Source organism: Centroberyx gerrardi, chromosome 21 (assembly GCF_048128805.1).
Source record: "Centroberyx gerrardi isolate f3 chromosome 21, fCenGer3.hap1.cur.20231027, whole genome shotgun sequence".
Taxonomy (NCBI): domain Eukaryota; kingdom Metazoa; phylum Chordata; class Actinopteri; order Beryciformes; family Berycidae; genus Centroberyx; species Centroberyx gerrardi.
Genome location: NC_136017.1, coordinates 14,554,744 through 14,580,392, shown reverse-complemented (window position 1 = coordinate 14,580,392; position 25,649 = coordinate 14,554,744). Strand labels below are relative to the sequence as shown.

The following is a 25,649-nucleotide window of genomic DNA, read 5'->3' as shown; positions in this document are numbered from 1 at the left end:
AATCCAATTTATGCACCACAGGCGAGAGCTTTCCTCTCCAAAGCAGTAGCTAAAGATTAAAATAATAATCACACGCACACAATCAACCAATGCATTCATTAATAACTTGTTAGCGCCGTCTGTCAATCACGCCGCCGTCAGTCGTCTCACAGACAGACGAGCTCTCCTCCGCCGCCGCGGTGCGACGAAACCAAAGCCGAACGCTGCGCCCGTCACATCTCGGTTGGGTTTTGTTTATAGGCCTGTAGCGCATTTCCAAACAGTCGTATCCAGCGTGAGAGGAACCTGGGGAGGGGCGAGAGGCGAGGTTGGATGTCAAACAGAAAATAGGCTTTTATTGCCAGCTTTCACCATGCAACTCAAAGCTTGAGGTAAAATAAACTTAAAGAAAACTCTTCTTCCAGGCTGGCGAGGTCTCAATCAGTTGATTCACTGCAGTAGCTTCTTCCGCTGCTTTCTAGAGAAGTTCTGCTGCGTTCCAGTGTTGTCAGAAAGTCAGAAATTCCAGCTTCGTAAGGATGCAATGGAGGTACTTCGAGTCGGAATTCCAAGTAGGAAACATGGACAGGATTTCCGAGATGCAGTTTCTGATGTCATGTCATCACAGCAGTATACAGTGTAAACGCTACACAACATTACTTTTGACATGTTTATTTATAATCCTCAAAATACACGAAAGTTGGATATTCAGCATCACATTAGCTCAAAACATCAGAAATATAAAGTTGTACAGGTTTCTTCCCTGGTTTTTCCGAGCACGGAGAGATTGCAATTACTTTGTACCAGTTGGGAATTTTCACCGACTTCGAATGGATCGCGGCTTCGCTCCCAACCCTGAAACTTCACCGAGGCCGGTTCACGTCGGACCGCGGCAATCAATCAAAGCGGCTTCAGCTGGGCCGGAGCGGGGCAGCAGCTCGTTAGTCTGATCCCACACAGCTGAGCAGCAGCCGCCTCCCTGCAGCCGCTCTGTCCCGGCTGCTGAACTGCAGGCTGCTGGCCACGCTGCTGCAGGGGAGTTTGGGAGTTTTCATCTTAGTTTTATATAGTTTTTCATTTTTATCTCAATTTCAGTTTAGTTTTGGTTAGTTTTCAGTGTGGATTTGGTAGTTTTAGTTTTATTTAATTGCAGTTCTAGTTTTAGTGTTTTTTTGATTTTTTTCTTTTTGTAAAGGTATAATGATAGAAGTTCAGAACAGGTATGTTGTATATGTTTGCGACAGGTATTGTGTAATACAAACAAGAAATGATTCATTCTTTAAAAAATGTATTTGCATTAATTTTTCAATACATCCTCAACTAACTTGAAGTTGGGACCACTTGGTTGCATATGACACAAATGAAATGCACCAGCAGACTCAACAGCAATCAATTTCAAAAATCTATTTTATTTTGTTCGTTTTCCAAGTAGACAGGATAGATTTAGGTTTTTCACAAAGTCTAATTTTAATATTTATTTCATTTTACGACATTGTTTTTTAACATGTAGTTTTCATCTTAGTTTACTATAATAACCCACCCACACCAGCTAGTCATAAGCCGGCCACACAACGAATGGAGCTGTACGTAAACAGCCTATGAGCAGAAAGCCATGTCTAAATAATCCAATCAAAATAATGTTACTGCATTCCTGGCAAACACCAAGTCACTAATTATGAGATGGCGACACATTTGCAGTTGCATTCCGCACCACTTTTTATTTTTATTTTCTTTTTTCGGGCATCTTTTTTGCTTAATAATAGCAATAAAGCCATTAGTCAGCTGTCAAAAACAAAAGCCTAACTTTAGCTAGCTGTCAAAACTAAAGCGAGTGGGCGTGACCTTGATATGGCGTATTTAGCGGACCCAACCATTTTGACAAGGTAGGTAAAAAAAAAAAATTCCACCTTTCACGCTATAATGGAAAGTTAGAAAATTGAAATTTATTCTGGTTTTACATGTCTAACAAATGATATCGAAGTTTCCCAGAAAGGTTCATTTTTTTTAAATAAAATATTTCACAAGCTGGCGGATCAAAGAAGGTTCCAGAGGTTTGGATCATGAGTGAAAATGTAATGCAGAGGGAAGGGGCAGCATTTACGTATAATGCGATTAGCTTTAGTAAAAAAAATAAAAAACCTTACAGTTGCTTGAATCCATACTGTCCAACTACCCCCACACACACACACACACACACACACACACACACACACACACACACAGAAGCGCAGTTGGACTCCGGGTGAGTGTGGAGTATCTCGTTTCATCCCCCCTCTGTGCTGGGACATTTGAAGCAGAGGAGGCTCTCCCGTTTGATGGAGACTTACCTTCTTCCTCCTCTCCTCTCAGGCTTCCAGAGAAACTTCTCCTCTTTGATGTGCCTCCCTCCTCCACGTTTTACCTCCCCGCCATCCCTCTCTTTTCTTCTTTTCTCCCTCTACCTGCTTTCCCGCTCCCTCCCTAGGAATCCGTTCTGTCGAGGAGGAGGGGGTGGAGATGTCGCCGCAGAGCCAACTGGAAACACTAAAAGCAGAGTTTAACAGTGGCGGCGCCTTCCAACTCACCTCCTGAGTTTGCATGGAGCATAATATTACATTAATAATCAGAATAACAGTACAATCAGAATAAAAATGCCTCTTATTCATCCCAACATCTATCCTGATTACATGCTTAGGTGCATGAGAACTGACCACACCTTCATCATCATCATCATCATCGTCACTATTAGTATTCATGTAAACAGTTCATTTGGAATTGATTCATTCAGAATGCTAAAATATTCTGCATGTAACCACAATTTTCTATCAATCTTTTATTCGTGTAATAAGATTTGCTGCTTCGCTAAATAGGGTTAATTTATTTTTCTAGCATATCTTACAGGCCTAGGAGCTATATCCCAATTATTGATTTTTATTTCAGTGGGAGCAGAGCTGCCATTTGTCAGCCAGCAATAAGAGTGCATCAAAATGAATTTGAGAATTGACACAGCCATCAAACAACATGTGCTTGGAAAACACACACACCATTAATTATCCAACTACCTAACACATTACGTGAAATTGTCTGTAAAATGACCCATGTGCCATCACGCGAGGCCACAGCCATGTATCGCAACTTCCCTCTTCATAAAATCCTTACCTCCTGTCTCTTTTCCATCTCTGTTTTCTTACATCTCTCCCTCCTTTTTCCTCCATTTGCTCTTCCTCTGCTCCCCCTCCCCCCAGCGATGCACCGCTGCCACTGCCAGCACCGACGATACTTCTCCAAACAACAGATTTAGACCATTGATTTGGTCTCACTGGACTGAAATGACTGAGATATAATCCATTTCTCTCCATTAGATACATTAGCAAAATAATTCTCTATGTGGAAAAAAGAGACTAAGTGACTGATTTTTTTACCTGCTGCATCTGGCTCCTGGTGACACATTTTCGTAATGTGGAAATTCTCTGGTATTACACCCTAGTTAAGCTTGGGTTGGGGTTAGGGTTACAACATGGAACAAACATGTCAGTCATTGTGGCTGAAATGACCTACTGTATTTTGAGTGAAATCCTGAGTGACGTCCCGAGTGTTTAACGCAATTACCGCCCTGCGTACCCAGCGTCTGGATTACAAGGCCCATTTAACAACCGGCAAGGTAGAGCAGCATCCGCTCTTTGGATTAGATTAGATGATTGATGATCCCCGTGGGGAAATTAGATTGCTGCAGCAGCAAAAGTAATAGGATTCAGCAGGTGAAAAAGACAAATAGAATATCAGCACACAAATAGAATATGAAATAAGCAATAAAAGGAAGAGCATGGTGCACTTAAGCGCAGTTTGGTGCCAAGAAACATAGAAGAAATGGTGGAATTTGCTGCAACTGCTCATGAGAATCAGTTCTCTTTGTCAAGTTTGCGGGGTAAATAAGGTTTACACATCCTCCATTCCCTCATTTCCCCACCTCTGTCTCTCTCTCTTTCTCTCTCTCTCCCTGCCTCTCGTCTTCCCAGGTACCTCGACAGGGAGGACGTGGCCCAGGCTTCCCTCAGCAAGGCCCAGCAGGAGGGGGGCAGCGTCCGGCTGGTCACCAAGGAGAACTTCTTCACCAAGCGGAGGTCCGCCTCGTCGCTGACGCCACCTGGTCCGGAGAGGTAGGATGGAGGGATGGAGGGATGGCGGGTGGGCCAATGGATGGATAGGGCCGGAAAGTGTAAGGGCCAGGGTATCTGTAGGTTCCGATGAAGTTTTAAAATGTCTTAAATTAGATTGTCTATCCTCAAGCTCTTAAAAGGTCTTGAATTCAGTTTGAGATCTCTTGAAAATATTGTGGTTTCTTGCACGTTTTGCCAATGAAAAATCAGCCCAATCATACAGATTTATGTGCTGATAGCTGTGCAGTTGCTATACAAGTGATTTTTACATTTATTACAGTTGAGAAATTGGTTCCATATTTCACTCTAAATGGCATTAAAACGTTCTCAGAAAGTCTTAGATGCAACTTGATGAAACGTGCAGAGACCCTGAAGATGGATGGACGCATAGACGGGTGTAAAAGTGTCCAATCTTGTTTTTGTGGTTTTTAAAGACAAGGTCACAGATGAAGGTGGCCGGACCTTCTCATGTGTGTTTTCTCCTCCGGGAGCGAGTGCATTTTCATCCTCCGTCCCTCGGTTGTCTCCATGGAGATCTGTACGCGCCTTGCGGGAGAGGCTCAAAGACCCGCAGAGCGTGTTTTGTACAGTTAGTATAGACCATAATACAATCCGCCGGGTGAGATGCAAGGCCAGCTCACCCCCATGGAGAGACTATCGCTATGGAAACCTCCCAGCAAACACGCACACATAGGAAAACGTCTATATGAAAGTCTGTGAAGTATCTTGGCAAAAGCATAAATAATGTGTGTGCAGTTTACTGACGTCAACATGCAAAGTTGCCTTGTATATGTTCATTTAAACCATTTAAATGTAGATAACGTGAATAAAATACATCCATTTTAGTTTGATATTTATAATTGAGGCTTTCTCCATTCTAATACGTTCAGCAACAAGCTCCATGTCTTGCTGCGGCCTCTCTACTCATGAGAGGAATGTACAATTTGAATCAAATTTCTCCAATTTAGCATAATGTGTTTCCCCATGCCCAGTTTGGACATACTAGTAAAAAGTCTATTTCTGCCTCTCTTTCATGCACTAGGCTCTATTGGCACAGCATCGGTCTCTTGGTGCTTCCAATTTTTGGTATCCTCTCAACTTTGAAGCAGCAAGGCTCCTTTTTTTAGAGGGTTTTCTTCTCCATTTCAATGATTAAAATCGCTCTCTTTCTGTCTCTCTCTCTCTCTCTCTCTGTGTGTTGTGAACCGTGGGGACGGAGAAGAGAATTTAGTCCATCTGTCCCCCCCAACGTGGCTCTAGCACCCTGGTGGGACACCGTGGCAAACGCCCAAACTCGCCGTCCTCTGCCAAAAGGACAGGCACATACACATACATGACGTTTTTTGCGCGGACGCTTCCCCATGTACACACGCGGAGCACATACACATTTCATACACGCGCACACCGGCCATATGTCCCTCCACTCTGCAACTGCAGCATACGCAGCAAGCACAGATATTCTTATTGCATGAATATATATTGAATTGTGTGCTGATGTTGAATGAACTCGGCTTTACATTGAATGTGGTCCTTGGTTTAGAGATTGGTGTAGATCAAATGGATCAGAGTAACTTGTCTGTGCAGCTTAGTGCACAAAGGGCAAAAAATCTGTCGCAGCCTTGCAGCTCCTCCATGGTGCCTGAATCAAAAGGAATCAAAGACATTCACATTTCATCCATTTTTTAAAGGACTACATCGACTTTTTGGGAGCTTGGCTCATTGGTCACCTTACCCAATATCTGACAAGAGGATTAGAACCTAAATCATCTCTATGTTTCCAGTAGATAGCTTTAGCATACAATATGTTAAGTAATCGTAGGCAGTTGGCTGATTTTTTTTCATTCTTTTCATTTCAATTTACATGTCCCTGATTGATCCCCAAGGGGCTAATTCATGTTTTGGTCCAGCAGTGTTGGTTAAATCTAATTGATTTTCTCTCTGTTTCTCTACAGACAGGACGGTGAGTCCTCTAAGGCAGCGGGGGGGCACCCGTCAGAGGTCCCAGAGGACCCATCATCGGAGTCGGGCTACCTGCAGGCCGTCGACAGTCAGGGTGTCCCTCTCTGTCTGTCCTGCCAGCAGGCCTGCTCTGCCACCGGAGGGCCCTGGGACACCCGATTCTGCAGCCACAAGTATGTAGGACGTACAGTACTGGAGAAGTGTTTAGTAGCAGTAGCAGCACTGGATACACAGTATAGTGCCTATCATACATATATACAAACACAGACTTGGGTTAAATAGAGCAGTTCCTGCAGCTGCAGGTACGCAGGAATTATAACTGGCAGGATTCCTACGCAGGTGTATAAAAGTCTAAAGAATGAATTGGAAATTTACAGCTCTTTGGAAAGTTTGGGGAGTTGCACAAAAAGTTGCGAAAAGTATGGAACTAGCTGTGTTCATTCCCAGTAGACTTGTGTCAAATAGCAGATGCATATAAATCTTAGCATTTGTTTTACCCTGCTTGGAGCACCAGATGGGTGGGGTTTACTGCACCGGGACAATTCAGACAGTCTTAGGTTGGTTGTCAATCAGAGAAAAGTACATTAAATCAACTTTCAAATAGTTTGCTGTGACTGCCTAAACTTTCTGGCACTCACTGTCCTCTGTGCCAAAGCCCACCCATCTGGCACCTAAGTAAATTCAATTATACTCAGGGCTTTAAGAAGCTGAATTCTGCGTAAAACAACACAACGCATGACAGTATAATGTTGACTTCACCTCATTGCTTTGCTTTGATGTCTTTACCATCTACTGCTTTTCATTGCTCTATCTTCTAATAGTGTGTTTGCTATGTTTTGTCTGTTTTCTGAAGACTAAAAAGAAAAGGCGTTCTCAGATCAGTCAGTAGCTTTTATAGTTTAATGGCCTTGTTAGACCTTCAGAAGACCTTACAGTCACAGCCAAACACACAAACACAGTGGATTTTCTACAGAGACTTGTGAGGACTTTATAAGACTCTGTAGGAATGAACAGTCACAACATTCTCTCCCTTTATGATCCTTTATTGTCGTATTAAAACGCTGAATTTCTGTCACAAGGCTCTTCCTTCTAAAAATGTCACATTTTAACACCAAAATAAAGGATTGATTTTGATTTATTCATTTTAATGGAGAGGGCAGCCTGTTGAGTATCCAGTGAATGCTTAAAAAGCAAAATAAATATCGTGCCTGAACATCCTTTGGGCTTACTACCCATTTAAAGGAACACTTCCACTCCCATTGTGTTGAGCACAAATTTTCGTCTTCAAGTGGTCTTCAAAACGCAAATCCAGGTCAGTCAGTCAGGGTGAGACGCTTCACTCCTAGTTGAAAAAGAGGTTTTTGTGAAAATTTAACTTCACCTTAGCTGCAATTTTTCAAACCACTCCCACAATGCTTTTCTTGTGTGCCAATGAATTTGGATGACAACACACTTTATCAGTTAGGTCTATATGTCATCGCTATGTATGAACGCACCATGTGACTGTACAGAATCTGTACTCGTTTCCTGTCATCGACCTCACAACCCGCTCCACTCTCGGACGTTCCCGTGTTCCCCCCGCCCGCAGGTGCCAGGAGGAGTTCCAGCTGCGCTCCAGCCAGAGCTACATGCGCTCGCGGGTGCTGGAGGCGGAGCAGGGCGTCTGTCAGCACTGCGGCCTCCACGTCCACCAGCTCTTCCTGAGGGTCCGCGACGCCCCGCCCGCCCAGCGCAAGGAGATGCTGGAGAACACCTGGCTCGCACAGCTGTCACTCAAACAGGTCAGACGCCAGGGCGCCGTTTTCAGCTTTGGATCATAACTTCGGTCATTCGCCATAGTGATTAGTGACATAGGTCATTCGCCTAAGTGATCTTCTAATTTTAGATCTTGTGTTTTTTTTGACATATCAGTACATAATGACTTCATTAGAATTAGAATATAATAGAAAATGCTGTAATATACACAAAAACTCAAGGGGGTTGCATGCTTTCAGGGTCAACTGTTCAGCTAATATCACTCTCCTAACACAGTCGTTTTGGAATTTATGTGTGTGTGTGCTCCGTACTCATTCCCACACACACACACGCAGGTTGATCTGCGCTCTAAGGGGCCAGCTCCCAGTAAAATGGATTGCTGGGCCCATTGATTTTTTTTCTCCCAGTGCCAGACCTCGACCAGTAAGCCTGTTTGATTTGGTTGGCTGTTATCCTGCAAAGCCCCCCCCACACCCCACATCACCCCACATCGCCCCACCCCACTCCTTCCCACCCCTCCTCAGCGCCGCCGGCAACAGCGCCGGCGCCTCGCCGATCGATGCGCCGGGCTTTGGAGGAAACAAACTCAGCCTCGTGATAAGACGCGGCAGCGGTGGAGGAGCCCCGAGATTATAGGCTCAGCAGCTGGTTCATACTGGGGGTTCTGCTGTGTGTAGTCGGGGTTGGGGGGGTGTGTGTGTGTGGGGGGGGGGAAGTGTTGGAATCTAGAATCTTTTTTTGGTGTGTGTACATGGAGGTCGTTGGGATGTGTGTGTTTGGTCTTTTGGTGTGTTTTAGGGGTAGTTTGGTGTGTGTGCATTTTGGTGTGTAGTGGGGTGTTTTGGTATGTGTGTGTTTGTCATGGGGGGCACGTTTTTTGGGGAGTTGTGGGGTATTTTTGGTGTGTAGTGGGGTGTTTTGGTGTGTATGTGTTTTTAGGTTTGTATTCTGGTCTTTTGGTGTGTGCATTGCAGTATTTTGGTGTGTGCTTATGTCTTTTGGTGTGCATTGCGGTCTTTTGTGTGTGTATGTGTGTTTGTGAGTTTGTCCGTGTGTGTGTATTTGTGTGTGTGTGTGTGTGTATTTTGGTGTGTAGTAGGGTCTTTTGGTGTGTGTGTCTTCAAGGGGAAGCTATACAGTGTTATTACAGTAGCGGGTTCCAGCTAGGTGACATTACTGGCTCAGTGACAGGTGTGTGTGTGTGTGTGTGTGTGTGTGTGTGTGTGTGTGTGTGTGTGTGTGTGTGTGTGTGTGTGTGTGTGTGTGTGTGTGTGTGTGTGTGTGTGTGTGTGTGTGTGTGCACCCAGGCCTGTTGTTTAAATCTATTGGGATCCATTCCAGCTCGCCGCTTAATGACGGCAGAGCAACACTCCAAGAGGGAAAATGGATTTTTGGCCCTGAACTCTTCCCACAGGGTTTCTCTCTTTCTATCATTCTATCTCTCTTTCTTTCTATCTATCTCACTTACTCACACTCTCTCTTTCTTTCTCTCTCCCTCTCTCAGCATCTCTTTCTGATTCACTCAATCTTCTTCCAGTCTTCCACTTGCTTGCTCTGTCTTTTCAGTATCTTTCTTTCTTTCTTTCTTTTTCTTTCTTTCCTTCTGTTTCTCTCTCTCTCTCTGATTCTCTGCTGTCTTTTCTTTTTGTCTATCTCTTTCTCTTGCCATCTTTCTTACTCTCTCTTTTTCCATCTCTGCCTTCAGATGAGAAGATTGAAATAACAGCATTTTGTTCAGATGCCAGACACACACCCAGTGCCAGCAAGCGATGAGAACGTACCTACTGGTACAATTTCCAGGTCACAGTGTTCCCAGTGTTCCCTGTCGTAATCTGGCCCTATGTAGATACACAGGGCCATCCAGGTACTGGCAGGGTGCAGCTAACTTACTAGAGATGCTCTTTAGGCCTGTCTGTGCACTGAATGTACAAAATATTAGAGACATCTTCCTGATATTGAGTTACAGCCCCTTTTGCACAATCCACATCTCAACTGTCTCAAAGCTTAAAAATCCTTCTGCAACTCATCTGCTTCTGTTTATCTACATCTCCTCCTTTGTGATTGGTATAATACGGGATACCAGTAAAATAGGATAAAGGACAGGATAATGGCTTTTACCTGGATTCACCTAGTCAGTCTGCTTCATGAAAAGAGGAAGTGTCCCTGATATTTTGTACATTCAGTGTATCACAAAGTTATACAGTTTCTAGAAACTGGAGCCAAATGTAAAAGTATGGCTAACATCATGACAGGCTGAGAAAAAAACACAAAAAGATATTAACATTAGGTTCACTGCTTACATTTACAATATGCCCACTATTCTGGATACTGACTTTTTACATGCAGTAACATACATAACCCACTCTCCCACATCCCTATGTCCATGTACCCACAAATAAACAGGCTATCTGTGTTCTCAAGTAAAGTTAGCTAGCTAGTAAGCTAGCAGCTACACTGAAAGATGCTAGTTTCTTGACCCTTTTGACGAATAACCTAATTTAACAGTCGGCCCCGCTGTTAGCTATCCTGTCATCAACAACACGAGGCAGTAGTTACCTGGAATAATACCAATTTCTCTGGAAGCCTGCTGCTAATTCCAACTCAGCATTAATTTTCACGGGTAACAACTGTTTTACCTAATATATTATGCAAAACTGATAAATGGGTACAGGTACCTTATCCGTTCTCATAGCTCAGATATGAAATTATCCAGGTTATTGAAAAGCTTACATGGGTCAACTTCAACTTGTAAATCTGAAATATTAAGGGAATATTAGTGTGCATGTAAATGTAGCCATTGACAATCTAAAATGACAAGGTTTGGATGTACTCTGCTAGCATGTTATGAACTGTTTTGTTCTGTTTTTTCACTTCTTTGTGTGTATCTTTGGCAGACTTCCATGTATCCACTTATTTAGTTCCCCTACAACCACAAATAGGCCTATATATGCAGAAATTTTGTCATTTATGTGGTTGTACCCAAGGCATCAGACAGATGATAGGAACTCAAATATCTTTGTGTTGTTTGATTTGATTTAACTGGTCCAGTCTTCATCGAATATATTTGCATGTATGGAAGCGTTTGAGTACAGAGACCTTTGTCAGAGTCTTGTGTCTGCATTTTTATGTCTTTTCTTCATTCCCTGCTCTGGGTTTCTTTCATTTATGTGCCTTGCTGTCATGTATACTTCACGGGGCTTAGGCTCATTTCATTTTATTGTCTTTTATTGTGAAGCGCACTGCAGAAGTGCTCCCGCTGTGCGAAAATTAGTTTAATTTGACTGATTTGCGTGCATGCATTCGCGTGTGTGTGTGTGTGTGCGCGTGCGTGTGCGGATGAGTGGGCGTGTGCATGGGCGAGCGTGTGTGCGCACGACGGTGCCATAAAATCACAATTTAGGTCACCGGGGGATCGGAGAGAGACGGAGCTGTGCTAAAGACATCACAGTTCAAAAAATTAACTTTAGGATGGATGGATGGTTTGGGAGGGCAGTGTAATTAAAGCTTGTTATGGCGATTTACAGCAGTGTAAGAAAATATCCAATGTTTGCGCTAAGATGCTCAGTGTTTCTTTCTGTGTGTGTGTGTGTGTGTGTAGCTGAATGAGATGATCCGTGCCCCGGTGGAAGGGGATTTCTGGCAGGTGGATCACATCCGGCCGGTCTACAGCGGAGGAGGACAGTGTTCGCTGGACAACCTGCAGACCCTCTGCACCGTCTGCCACAAAAGCGTACGTCCGCACCCCACCGCATCCATCACTGCACTAATAACCACCATAACACCAGCTTCAAAGCCAAAGGGCTGAAGAGGCGAAAGCAATTTGTACGTGCAACATTCAGCGTCCACAGTGTGCGGACCCAACCCTAACCCCCGAAATAAAAAGCAAGTCCCATCGCTCATGTTGAGGATCATATATCGCGGTAATAATGTTATACACGCTCAAACACATTGATCAAAAGTTGCGGCGTCTCTCACAAAGCTGTATATTGCCAGTAATGAGATGATGTGATGTGGCTATATGTCATATAGATGTATGGCGTTCATTCCAAAAGGCTATATATCTGTCTCGGAAAAATGTTACTACTTGAATTTCTTCAGTCAATATTTCATAAACACGGATGATTCTGTCCTTAAAAAACCGAACTGATTTGTGAGCAAAGGCTTCAAGATAACCCGTAATGTGCTTTACTTTCATGCCAGCTCACATTTCCTCAGCGGACGTGTCAGTTTTTTTTCAAAGGTGGCTGTTTCATTTTGGAATGAAACTCTTCACACGTTGACGCGTAGAAACTGATGCACTGAGCGCCCCATCCCGATAAGGGGGGGGTCCTTTTGAATGTTTATGCCGCCGCCCAGACACTTTCATCTGGAGATGCTCAATATATTGATCTGTTCTTTTCAGTGCCGGCTGCAGATTTAACCTCTTACGTCGCGTTTCGCTTTTCCTCCGCAGAGAACGGCCCAGCAGGCCAAAGAGCGGAGCCAGATGAAGAGAAGTCGAGCGGCCTCCAAGGTTTCATCAGACATCACCCGATTCTTCATCAAGAAATGAAATGGATTTCTCACACAGGAGTCACACAAAAGACATCAAAATGTACTATTTTTGATGATATAGAGTCATGTAGGACAGTGGTTCTCAACGTGGGGTCCGGGGACCACCAGGGGTCGTTGAGGGATTTCCAGAGGGTCCACAGCAAAATTATGACTTGTTAAACTTCACCATTATTTAGGCTATTTTACAAGAAGTTAACAGTTCGAGAATGTAGAATAAATGTAGACTATTTTGATAATGGTTTTATTGTTATCTCTCTACCTACAATACAGACAGTCATGGAATTTTGGACAAAATCGTATCTAACGATAAAAATATTCTCAGATTTGGGTCAAATGGGGGTCCGTGGGCCTAATGTGTACGACATTAGGGGTCCTTGATATGAAAAAGGTTGAGAATCACTGATGTAGGACATCGCTAAATGACAAAACTCGTACTAAACATCAGCAAAGCAATTTTCCCTTACAGATTAGGATAAAAGACCGGATTTCCTTTGAATCCATATCACTTAAAGATCCCTACTTCAGCTGAATCTTTCTCCAACCTCACGCTCCGATGGTATCAGCGAAGTCCCGCTGGAAGCCAGGCGACCGGGTGTGTCGTCGCAGGGCCTCCGCAGCGCCGGAGATTTACCTAAAACAGCGGCGACTGCATCAAATGCAAATTTCAGCCCGGCTCCCCGCTCGTCCCCGAACCGTCACGGATGCGGCGGTTTTGATTTATGACGGGGCCCCCTTTCGCTCGGGGCTGAAATGGAGCATGTTGTTTAGAGAGGCGCTGCTATTTTAAGATTGTGCAAACTTGGTGGAAAAAGTAGCAGGTGAAAGATGGGGGAGGGGGGGAGGGGGTGTGATTAAAGTTCTTGGGCGGAAAACGCAAGCGAGTGTCCTCGTTGGCGCTCTCAACAAGTGATGCCTTGTTGTAAATCCCCCCCCCCCCCCCCCTTCCTCCCCGTAACATTTTTTGGGAGATAGATGAACATTCACGACTAAAATAAAAAGCTGTTTTCGTTCTGTTTGTCGTTTCACATTGTCGTCTGTGATAGATCTGCAGCGGGGGCCATTGATTTTTTTTTTTTTTTTTTTTGAAGCCGCGCCGCGGATCGTAAATACAGCGAGAGTTTGCGGTCGCTCTGACAAGCTAGCAAATCGTTCCATCGCCTCCAGTCAGAAACATTATTGTCCGTGTCCACGCATCTGCCTCCTCTTCAACTGTGCTTGATGATCTGAATAGAGCTAAAGTCAGTCTGGAGGGCTCTGTTTAGAGAGACGGAGAGCGGCGTTACTATGGAAACAAGGCTTCAGGTTCAGCAATGTCGAGAATATTGAATCACTTCTTGTGAGAGTTATACAATGAGCCAGACAGACATCAGAAACTCCAATCAATACCGGCAGGCTCCGGTGGAAAATGAGGCCGTCACATTCCTCCGCAGCAAAAAAAATTGTTTTACCCCCCCCCCCCCCCCCCTTCGGCGTGGAGATTTCATGCTCCGGCTCGACGTTGCGGATGTCGCCGTGACGCGGTTTGTCCGTCCGTCAGTCGCGTCAAACTCCCAACTCAGCAGATTCAGACGCGGCCCGGAAAGTTTGAGATTTATCTGGCAGCCGCAACTTCTGTCAGTCTGTCACACCGCTGGGTTAAACTTTGCCCGTGTGTGGGTGTGTGTGTGTGCGTGTGTGTGTGTGTGGGTGTATTTCCCCTACGGCTGCTCCAGGTCTCCACTTAATAAGGCCGTTGTCCCTCTCCTGTCCAAACCGACAAGCTTTGTGAGTAATGAACATCTCCCAGGCAGCCTTCCAACAACAGCAGGTTTCAGTGTCAGTCCCTGTCAGCAGCCAATGACTCTGATCTGCTGTTTTATTACACCCAAAAGGTGTGTGTGTGTGTGTGTGTGTGAGGCAGAGAGAGTGGGTGTGAGTGAGAGGAAAATGGCAAGAGTGAGTGAGACAGAAGGAAAGTAACGCGTTGGAGAGTGTGTAGCCGCACGCTTGTATGCGCTCCACAAACAGAAAGTGTGTGTGCGAGAGAGGAAGCAGTGTGTGTGTGTGTGTGTGTGTGTGTTTAGGTGTGTGTGCATTCGCCAGACGGAGCCGTAATGAGCCGGCGCCCAGATGAAGACGTCTCGTGTTCTTCCCCAGAGGGGCCGCTGGGTAAAGAGCAGCGCTGCAGCCACATGACACTGTTTGCGTTGGACAACCCGGCGGCCCGGAGGAGCAACATTACCGCCGCAGATGATGACAATAATAAAGACGGGCTCAAACAAGGACGGGCGGCGCTGGAAGTTTGTGTGTTTGCTCTCTGTCTAACCCCTCTTTTCTTTAGTCGGCGTCAGATCACAATCCGAATCACTTCTGATGCTTGCATAGGAACACAGCAGGCACTGGCACACATGGTGCAGGGAAATAGAATGTTAAAGACATTTTCCACACTGCCGAAATTAGCTGGACAGGAAAATAGCCCAAATAATCGCATTTATTTACAAAAAGACATACTGGCAAACTTAAAGTAGTAATCGGTGTCATTTTCATATCAATAAATGTCTGTTTTCCCACACTCCATCAGGTGCTTATAATCAAATGAGCCACAGCCAATGAGCTGAGCATATGGTAAAGCACTGTATTGGTAGAAAATGCATGTGACATCATGGGAATACTATGAAAATCTTATGAAATGGGGGTCTGTGCTTTAATATGTGTCTGTTTGGGGGTTCCGTGACACAATCCCTGTTCCAACACATGGCGCAGGGACAGCTGCATCACATGCAGTGCACCCGGGCAACGCCAGACACTCACCAGACAGTAACCCATACATATGACTGCGAGTACACATTCATAATTAAATCATTATTTGCCTTCAGACGGCATGGCGTTATATTCGGTGCCACTCCGTCGGTTATTCCATTTCAACCTCGCCTGCTCCCCCCCCGATAATCTACTTTGGCCTTTTCAGCTGAAGAGGGAGCGCCTCTACAAACCCGATTCGGTGTGACAGGTGTGATGGAGAAGGGCCAATAAAAGCCCGCGTCGCGCGCCGCATGCCGCCGCCGGCTCTCCAATCCGCGGATGAGTCCCGCGGCGGTTTGATTCCTGGCTGCCGCACCCTCCGCTGCACTCCCTCTGTGTCTGTGACCCTCTCTGCCCTTCACCAAGGAAAAGGAAAGAGACGCGAGGGAGGCCGGACCCCCTGCTCTCCTTCAGAAACTAGGGGAGAGAAAAAAATGGCACGGTCTCTGATATTCTGTCATTTGGAAGGAATGTGAAATGCCGGAACTCGTCACTGAAAGGAATCGACCTCCAGCCGGATCTCTTCGGGTCGTGAAAAGCTTCGTATCGGCTTATTGGATTCTGGAAGCCGGCCCTTTAGGAAGCGATCCTCGGCTTTAAACGCCTGCCGCCGATGAGACGCTTTTGTCTTGATTGTCATATTATCTTGGGGGGGAACGGTGATGAGATGATTAATCATTTCCCGCGGCAGCCTTTGCGAGTCGGCTGCAAGAAGGCTGGCAGAGCGCGGCATCCTGGGTGGGTGAGGGGGGGGGGAGGGTGAGGGGGGGGGGGGGGGGGGGGGGACGATATTATCGCCCAGGTAATTGGTGGAGGACCATCACTCATAAGCGATCTAATTAATCTCATTAAAATCCGCTCGCTCGTCGCGCAGAGAGACGCACTTGAGCACCGCGGCAACAGACGGTGTTTTGGAGAAACGGGTTTATCCATCCAGATGATGCGTCGCCTCATATACAAAATGATATTCCCAGAATGTGAGAAACCGCTTGAACCGTCGGGCCACCGCTGACGCAAAATCCACAACGACGGTTTTGTGCGAACGAAGCGCTTGCCGGCTATTTTCCTAATGTCGTTTCGGCGTGGCAGGGGATGTGCGGCGGGAAGGAGGACGCTTTCTCATTGCTCAGCTGGAGGTGGCTTTTGTCAAGTCCAAATTCTATTTATTCAAGATGGCTCCCTGGTTGTCTCCCAAGATGCATGGCATGCTGCGGATTAAGACCAAAACGCAATCAATTCACTCAGCGGGAGATCAGGGGAAATAACAGATAAGGTTCTTAGCATAATTCATACAGTCCCCAATCTGGCTAGGATTAATGTATGGCTTCTCTGTAGCTCTCTCGCTCTCATTTGTGTGTTAGGGCTTGTGTGGGTATAAATTGGCATTTCTTGTGGCCCATTACAATCAGGCTTTGTGTGGAAAGGCCCCATGAGCAGTGGATCTGACCGCATCGTCTTATAAGGCAGCGGTACTTACTGCAATGTAGGACTGCTGTAAGCCCATCTATTACAGTGGCGGACATTTTTTCCTTTTACACTTATGGGGAAAATACATACTAATACATAAGGTACTTACAAGCATGTAAGAACAAAATGTATATTCAAATATACTTACATACATACATAACAGTCCCAGCACTTGACATCAGGGGAATAAGGTCCCTGTTTCCCCCCCCCCTTTCATATTCGCTGTGTTCAAATGAATGAGGTTAAAAAACGGAAGCTGGAAAAGAAAAGAAAAAAAAACCCTTCAAACAAGTTTTCTTTTCAAGTGCCATTCCATTTCCATTTCATTTTCAGGCCATTGATCAGCCGTCTCTTCATAGCTTGCTCCCAGACATCTATTCAACAACTTTGTACTCAGCGGGCGGGCGTTTCGCAGGTTTTAATAGCAAGGTCCAGCCTTTGTGGTGAGATTAAAACCGAATCAGAGTCACTTAAATCACATAATTCCACAGGAATTGATCGCGGTGACACTGGTGCAGAGATGTGGAACTTGGAAAGTTTCACAGTGCATGCTGACACAAAACTGGGCAGATTTTCAGGTTTTGGGGGCAAAACCGGATTCCTCTTGCCTCATCCAGCGAAATTAGGATTTTTTTTTTTTTCTATGCCTGAACCAGAAAAAGGTCATGTCAGTCTTGTGACAAGAGTGACAGGTCTGGGGCATCATTACTGGGACTTGGAGGGTCTGCGTAAGCACCTTTGGTCACCTCTGGAGACCGGAGCCCCATCGCCCCGCCGCCGGCCTAATGAGCACAGTCAGTCCTGCATCTAATGAGGAGAAGGCGATTGCGGCTGTCTTCCGTCAGCCCTCTGCTCCTTCGCTTACAGCCTCCCATCATGCCTTGAACAACACGGGCGGCGCGGAAACTGAACGGCGGCGGCGCGGCGCAGATCAATGCACGAACGGGCCGGGATGTCCTCATCACAGGAGCAACGAGAAGCGACGTGACTCGGTTCCTTCGAGGTTTAGCTTGACTTATCAGTTAGTCTCACTTTAGCCCGCTTCATCCAGACTTTCTACATGGGAAATCTGATCATGTGAATTGCTTGGACACACTTCTGTACATTTGTTTTCCCATCCGGACACCTGATAATGTGAAGAGCTGGCGATACGCACTGGCACATGCGCTTCGACCTGTAGATCTGCTTTTGAAGACACTTTTGTCTTTATTTGCTGTATTATTTTCACACATTTCAGTTGTAATTATATGCTGTATTAACTTCAGCACTCCCTGTCTGGTTTATTCCTATATATCCTCTCCTCTGCTGCTGCAACGACCCACTTCCCCCACAGGGATCATTAAAGTTTCATCTAATCTAATCCAAACTAATTTCAATGCATCATTTTTCAATGTACAGAGAGCTCCATAAGTATTTGGACAGTGACCCACCTGTTTTTTCTCTGCACTCTTATTAATTTGGTTACTTTGGTTATTACAGGACAGACTGTAAGTATTCATTTGAGGCTGAACACTAAAATCGGATGAACACTAAAAGATCTCCAGCTCTTTTTTGTACGTGGTCACTCGTTTCGGGCTGAAAAGAACATACTTAAGCAGTCTTTTTTAGTTTGTAGTCAAAAATTCAAACAGTGTAGCTGAATCAAACCCATAAACATCACTCACACTCCTAATATCTTATTTTCAGCTTCTTCTCTCCCCAGCCTTTTTGCATGTCATTTTAGAACGTGTGTGATATTTTATTGAAATGTCAGCAGGTTCGGCTACCAAACAGCACACCTGGAGCGGACTGGGACTCTGTCTTGCTCAAGGACACTTCAGCAGAACCTACAATACAGGCAAAGGCTATTTGAAGCTGTGATGTTAGCCCAAAACATGGCAAAAAGGCCTTCCTGATATGATCTGGATCATTATCAGAGAAGCAGAAATAAACTGGAAAGCAGTTAATATCACTACCCACAAAGAATGCCTCCTTTCCTTTTATAGGAAGATCTTACCATCCATTTGTTCTTCTGAATATATTTTGTAGTGGAAAATATATGCCATATACCATCCTCAACTTCATTTTAAAGTAATATCAGCAATTGTGGGTGCACGTGGTTGCTAAAAAAAAACCCCAAGTGAATGAAGACGTGCAGCCAGGTTCCAACTCTAAATGAGAAGTGCCTGAAGGATGGAACAAGCGCTCCAGTTCCCAGCACTGTGAAGGCTGGCAGGCCGCTCGGTCCACGCATCTCTCATCATGTATGTAAATCTGACTGAACGCGGATGCTAAATCAATCGCGTGTCTCACTGATGTCCATTGACACGCATTGAGATGTAGTTCCGCACTCGGCTGTTTGAGTGGGTTGCGTTTGCTTGGCCACTCAACCGTGGACATCTTCACACCCACACTGCATTTTTTTTTTGTTTTTTTTTTGTTTTTTTTTGTATATGCGGTTCTGCCAGTTTCTCAATTACTGCGCGAGTGGGCTGGTGCAAAAGGGGAAAGTTGGCTGTAGCAGCACTCCCCATCGGCCCACACGGAATTATTCTCTGTGATGATACGAATCTTATTTAGTTACGTGACGGCGGGCAGGTTTGCCAAGCGTGATGAAGGGAACGAGGTGTTCGGGCTGTACCTGGAGGGAAGCGGAGGTTTCAGCGAGCCGTGTTGTTATTTAACATGCGGTGTTAATTTAGCTCTCGACACCATGCCAGTGTTTATATAAGTCCACACCCATCAGAGTTAATTTAACACTTTGTAGATAGTTTTGAACACTCATCCTGGAACCATATCAGCTCTATGAGTGAACACAATAATGGAAAACACTGGAAAATTTGCTGTGACTTGACTGTATTTGAGAACCTGTGTAGTTTTAACAGCAGCTGGATGGTGGGTGTTTGTCAGTTGACCATAAGAGAATCAGTTTTTACTCGAGAAAGAAAGCCTCATTCATGTTATATACATATTTGTCTTATGGGAACGTTCCCTCTCACACACACGCACAAGAGCTGAATCTGTTTTCTGACCGCGGCAGAATAACACAACACTGTCTATTTCTCGGGGTCACTAGACACTTTTAATACCAGGCGGCATCATGGTTGCCGCTCTTTATCAGATGAGTTAAATTTAGATGAAACTTTAATAATCTCTGTGGGGAAATTGGGTCATAGCAGCGGCAGAGGAAAGGATATAGATAAGAGAAAGACATATAGAGAGCACTGCAGATAATACAAGTAATTACAATAATCGAGTAGCTTATATTGAGAGTAATGGAGCAAATGAATAAAAATACAGCATCTTTGTGGGCAGATTTACATGTTTGAAGTGGCTGTGGTGGTGTGCATTGATAGTTATTCACATTATCAAGTACAAAGATGTGAGGACAAATAGATATATATATATCTTCAGATATGCATTGTAAGCTATAGATAGAGGTAACATATGTACTTATGAGGGGGATTAATTTGCATAGGTTTGATAAAAGAATCTAAATAAAATGTATGAAATAGAGTAGTAAACTGGGATTAATGTTTATTGCATGTAATTAATATAGAGTATTCTGTGGCTTCGATGCATGGTGCAAAGGAAGGGAGTTGGTATCCAGTCTCAGTTGAGTTGAGCAGAACTTCAAATATCTTTATGTCAAGTGTTGTTTTCTTTCAGTTACTATGTATTTCCCTATATTTTTAATAGGGATCATTAACATAAGTTAGAAGCAGATAAAGTCAAGAGTGCATTTTCCTGTTTCATTCTGATGACCAACTAGATAGGTGGTAATTTACAGTCAGATTTGTAAAAAAAAAAAAAAAAAAATGGTGTTTCAAATTCTTCCCTATTTCTTTTGGCAGCTATTCCTGATTTGAAGTATGAGTGTGCTTCCTGATCACTGGGTGACTGACTGATTGAATTTGACAAATTTCATTTAATAACACACAGTTCTTCAGACAGAAGATATACATAAATTAAAAGATAAAGCCCCCCTGCTGTGTGTCTTGGTATGTAGACGTCCTAAGATAAATGGTTTATCTGATATTATGCACAAATACAGAGACAGAGTTTGGTTTTTTTAAAAATGGTGGTTTTAACATTCATGTCTGTTGCCTCTCACTTGCAAATGCTACTAACTTTTTAAATATCTTTGAATCTTAATCTTGTACAGTCTGTTAAGGGGCTCAAACACATAAAAGGGCACAGCCATGATTTGGTGTGTTATCACTGTGGACAATGTGGAATTAATGAATGTATGTGTGACTGACCACAAGGCCATTGTTTATAACCTACAACCTGCTTACTCTCACATTTCCATCGGCAACAAAGTTCTCAGATGCTTTTCACTCATCCTCTTACTCTGCTACTGAGTCTGATATTCTGCTGCGGAAGTGGTAAGGAATAGTAAACACTTTTAACACTTGCTGAACCGTACTCGAGTTTATTGCACCATACGAAGTAAAAAAAAAAAAATCCGAGCTGAAAGCCTTGCCTTGGCTCAATGGGCACACTAAAACCTTGAAAAGAGAATGCAGAAAACATGAAAGGAAATGGAATGCCGACCGACTGCAGAATCCAATCTTATGAAAGACCCACTATTGAAGTACCAGGAAACTGTTGAAGATGCAAGAGCAGGATATTAATCGAATTAAATCAACCACTCCTCGAGAAACCCAGCTTTGATCCATCGACACTCAATAACTATAGACCCATCTCTAAACAGATGCTTTTATGAAACGTTTTCGAAAAAGTCGTTTTTTAACGACTTTTTTAAACAGCAACAGTCTATTTGAGAAATTTCAACAGGCTTTAGAGCTTGTCATAGGACAGACAGCACTTCTTAAATAGTAATTTAACACCAAACCCATTAGTGTAGACGGTGACATCACCTGGCACCAAAGATCAGCCAATAGCAGATGGCAATTTCAGTAGCATGTTTTTTTTACCATTAGATGGCAGGCTTTACACAGATACGGATTTGGTATTTAGTTACTCTTCTAAGTAACTAACAACCTTCTTTTAACAGCAGATACAGCTGATTGCTCAATTTTACTCCTATTAGACCTCAGTGCATCTTTTGATACTGTAGATCAGTGAATTTTAATTGAACACTGTAAACACTGGGTGGTTCACCAGCTCTAATCTAGACTGGTTCATCTTCTACCTTTCCAATAGGACATTCTCCTCCTCCTCCTCAGCTGATATCACCTGTGGGGTTCCACAAGGCTCAATTCTGGGTCCAATCCTCTTTTCATTGTTTTGTTCGCTGCTACGCTGATGACACTCAGCTATACCTCCCACTGAAACCTGACCCTCCAAACAGTCTTGATTCACTAAATAACTGCCTCCATGATATATTAAGTGCTGGAAGTCCCAGAACAACTTACAGCTCAATGATAAGGAATCGGGAATCATTTCATTTGGCCCTGCCAGCTCCAGAAGCTTCGTTCTAAGCAAGAAAGGGACTTCAGATCAGGTTAAGAGGGCAGTACAGTCCAGTTTCTTTCAGTTGAGGAATATATCAAAAATCAAGGTCTTTTTATTTTCTGCAGATTTTTGAGGTTATCCATGCTTTTATATCTCTCATTTAGACTAGTGCTAACTAGTAACTGCCTTTACACAGGTCTTAGTCATACATCAGTCTCTCGTCTTCAGCTTGTACAGAATGCTGCGGCTTGGATCATAATACTCATATTTTAGCATCTTTACACTGGTTGCCAATCAGTTTTAGAATTGCTTTCAAGATTTTACTGATCGCTTTCAAAGCTCAGCAGGATCTGGACCTTGGCTATATTGCTGATCTTTTAACCCCTTATGAACCTGACCTACTGACTGTTTCTCAGTCTGGACTCAAGACCAAAGACCGTTAGAGCTCCTAGATTCTGGAACGACCTGCCTGAGCAGCTCAAATTAACCAAATCTGTATCATCTCTTCTTAAATCTCTTCTTAAGATTCACTTTTATGGTCATTTTCAATTTGTCTTTCATCTTTTCTATTCCTTGTGTCCCTTTTCTCTTGGACCCTTTGTGTTATTTATTTTTATTCCTTTTGTTCCATTTCAGCACTTTGTAAACTGTTTTAGATAAGTGCTATATAAATAAAATAAAAATAAGATAGCACGTTATTGATCCTTCTGTACTCTATTGATCCTGAATTTCCCCAAGGGGATCAATAAATTAAAAAAATGTATTACTAGTAGTAGTATTAGTAGTACTACTAGTGGTAGTAGAAGTAGTGTAGTAGTAGTACTAGTAGTATTAGGATTATTAGTAATTGCATTAGTATCATTATTGTTGTTATTAGTAAAACGTTTATCACCAAAAACATAGAGGAGTAAACTGAACAATTACAGAGAAAATAATTATTAGGGTGAGGTATTTTTTGGTGTTGTGATTGCGGGGTCATTATGCGCTCCCTAATGAAACAAACCAACAGAGAGCCTCCATCTGAGCTGTAGCCGTTATCATCGCCCTTTAGAGAATATAAATAGGAAAACACTTCAGCAGCAGGCTAATTAAAACCAGAGAGGTCTGGATGAGGAGGCCAAACAACCCACACAGGTGGTGAACACATCTGTGGCTATGTGTGTGTGTGACTGTGTGTGTGTGTGTGTGTGTGAGGCACTGTAGAAAATGATGTTTGTGTGTGTGTTCATGCGCCTGTGTGAGTGTGTTTGAGGTAGCAATTCATGTTTTTGTGTGTGCATGTTTTTGTGTGTGAGGATGCAAACCCTTTGTGTGTGTGTGTGTGTGTGTGAGTGTGAGTGTGAGATAGAAAACTATGCATCTGTATGGTGATTTTATGTGTGCATGTGTATATGTGTGTGTGTGTGTGTGCATGTGACAGGTAGAAAACGATGTTTCTCTGCGTTTAGTTGTCTGTATGAGTGTGTGTTTGAGGTTGCAGTTCATGTTTTTGTGTGTGTACATGTGTGTGTGTGTGTGTGTGTGTGTGTGTGTGTGTGTGTGATAGTCTCCGGGTGTTTTCCATTCATTCTCACACCAATGGCCTCAGCCTCCTCCGCTATTGGTTCACTCTGCCGCTTCCACCGCTGACAGGAAGGACTTATTTGCTTTCATCTGACAGGACCCCGCTCAAATAGGCCATTGGTGCACCATAATTAGTTCAAATGTCGAAGCCGGTGAATTATTGATGATTAGGGACGAGTGGGGAGGAGGACATTTCATATTGACTGTTTTTTTTTTTTTTTTTTTTTTTTTAAATCTGTGTCTTTTTAAAGGACAGCTGGTGCTCTGCGGTCCCCACCGCGAACATGAATCTCTGGCGTTCGGGCCGCAAGAGGACGCATTAGCATCGGGGCGGAGGGTAGTAAAGGGAATAATTACAGAGGGGAGAACTGTGAAATCACGTCTTGTTTTGCGCTGACAGCAGCTAGCTTAAAGGAGCGCTGCGGAGGTTCTCCTGCCATGTGAAAAGGGGACACCTTAGCTGTGCATGGCACCGGGCGCAAACCAAACCCAGACCCCGTCACGAAGCCAGAGACTAATTTATGCCCCTGCCAATCATTTGATATAATTGCCCCGCTATGGTATAATGGCAGCCCAGTCATCCCCCCCCCCACTCCTGCATTATCTCAGGCACTTAGAGGGGTTTCCGTCGGCTCCTGATTTTTCAAGAGAGACCTCTCAGACTGGAATGACAATGGACTTTCAATGGCGTGTAATTACGCCACTTTTCCCTGCGCAATTTCCCGGGGAGATCTTTAGCGCGGAGACCCGTACACGCAGGTAGGAGCGCGCCGCACGCTGCTCCACAAAGACCTTTTTGATCAAAATTACACTTCCCGGAACGTCTCCGAGCCGCCGCCGCCGCGCGCAGCGATTCTGAATCCCTTAATTGGATGGGATCGAGTCCAATGTGTCCATGTGTTGAGAGCTGACATGAGTATGTGATTCGCTTAAAGTGGGTTGGGAACGCCCTTAAATGCACGCCGTCAAAACCTGCGTCTTTCTAAAGGTGATTCAAAACTGCATCTTGCTTACTTTTTCTTGAATTCCTCTCAAAGCACAGGGAAAATGATGCAGGATCAGCCCACATCAACCACTGACTGCCTGCACCTGCAGACCTTAAAGAGCAAAGGTAACACTGCCATCTAGTGGAAGTTATACATTAAAGCAGCCATAGATAAGAGACATAATGAGTTCAGACTGATATCTACTGTACATCTGAACCTGCAACTCTGACATTATTCCTGTCCTTCTGTTTCTCCCATACAAAGTAAATGGGAGTCATGCCCTCTCATCTGTTTTGCATCCACAGATGATTTGTGATCCGGCAAAAGCAGAATGTTCTTTTAAATCTCTTCTTAAAATGCACTTTCATAGCTTTTTTTTCCAGTGTAATTATTTAACTGTCTTGTCTTCTTCTTGTTCTTCTTTTTATTATTATTATCAATTTATTTCCACTGTTTTTAATGTATATGATTTTTCCTTTTGTGACTGTGAAGCACTTTCTAACTTTCAAAAAGTGCTGTACAGATATACAAATAAAGATCATTACAAGTGAATAATAATACATATTTGGTATTTGTGGTATTACGCCTATGCAGATCTATTATTCTACATTATGTATATTATATACTACTGTTCTTTGGGCTGGACAGTGTCTTAATCCTGTATGTGTTGCTCAGAAAGCTGCTCATTTGATTCCATCCCAGTGGGTTTTAGCAGCCGTCTCTTATTCAGCTCTAGAGCTTTCTGAAAATAAACCATCACCTTCCCACCAGCTAGTGAGAAAGCACAGATGGTGAGTTTTCACTGAGGTCCTCCTGCTCAATTTCCCCATTGTCTTCCACACTAAAATTAGAAGGTAAAGCTTAACGTCGGCGCTCGGCACAGTAGGAGGGTTCAAAATCCCTCTGAGGTTTATTGAAGGGAGGTAATGTCGGGTTTGAGAGCGAAGAGAGGCAGAATTAGAACAATTTTAAAAAGGAAAACATTATTCAAAACCTCTAACTGCAGCCTGGAGAGGAAGGCAGAGGAACATGCTGTGGGCTACATGAAACGCTGAAAAAAAAAATCAGC

General features: G+C 44.0%; 1 protein-coding gene across 2 annotated transcripts in view; it reads left to right on the top strand.

Annotated features, from left to right (window-relative positions):
* zranb3 (zinc finger, RAN-binding domain containing 3) overlaps positions 1 to 13,461 on the top strand; it is a 63,640-nt gene extending 50,179 nt beyond the window's left edge. For both annotated transcript variants that reach the window (XM_078291108.1, XM_078291107.1), the window contains 5 exons: positions 3,975 to 4,115; positions 6,068 to 6,247; positions 7,663 to 7,855; positions 11,428 to 11,559; positions 12,283 to 13,461. In XM_078291108.1, the coding sequence (XP_078147234.1) occupies positions 3,975 to 4,115; positions 6,068 to 6,247; positions 7,663 to 7,855; positions 11,428 to 11,559; positions 12,283 to 12,381 (745 nt within the window). In that variant the 3' untranslated portion in view covers positions 12,382 to 13,461. The remainder of the gene's footprint in view (positions 1 to 3,974; positions 4,116 to 6,067; positions 6,248 to 7,662; positions 7,856 to 11,427; positions 11,560 to 12,282) is intronic.
* Positions 13,462 to 25,649: the final 12,188 nt, after the last annotated feature.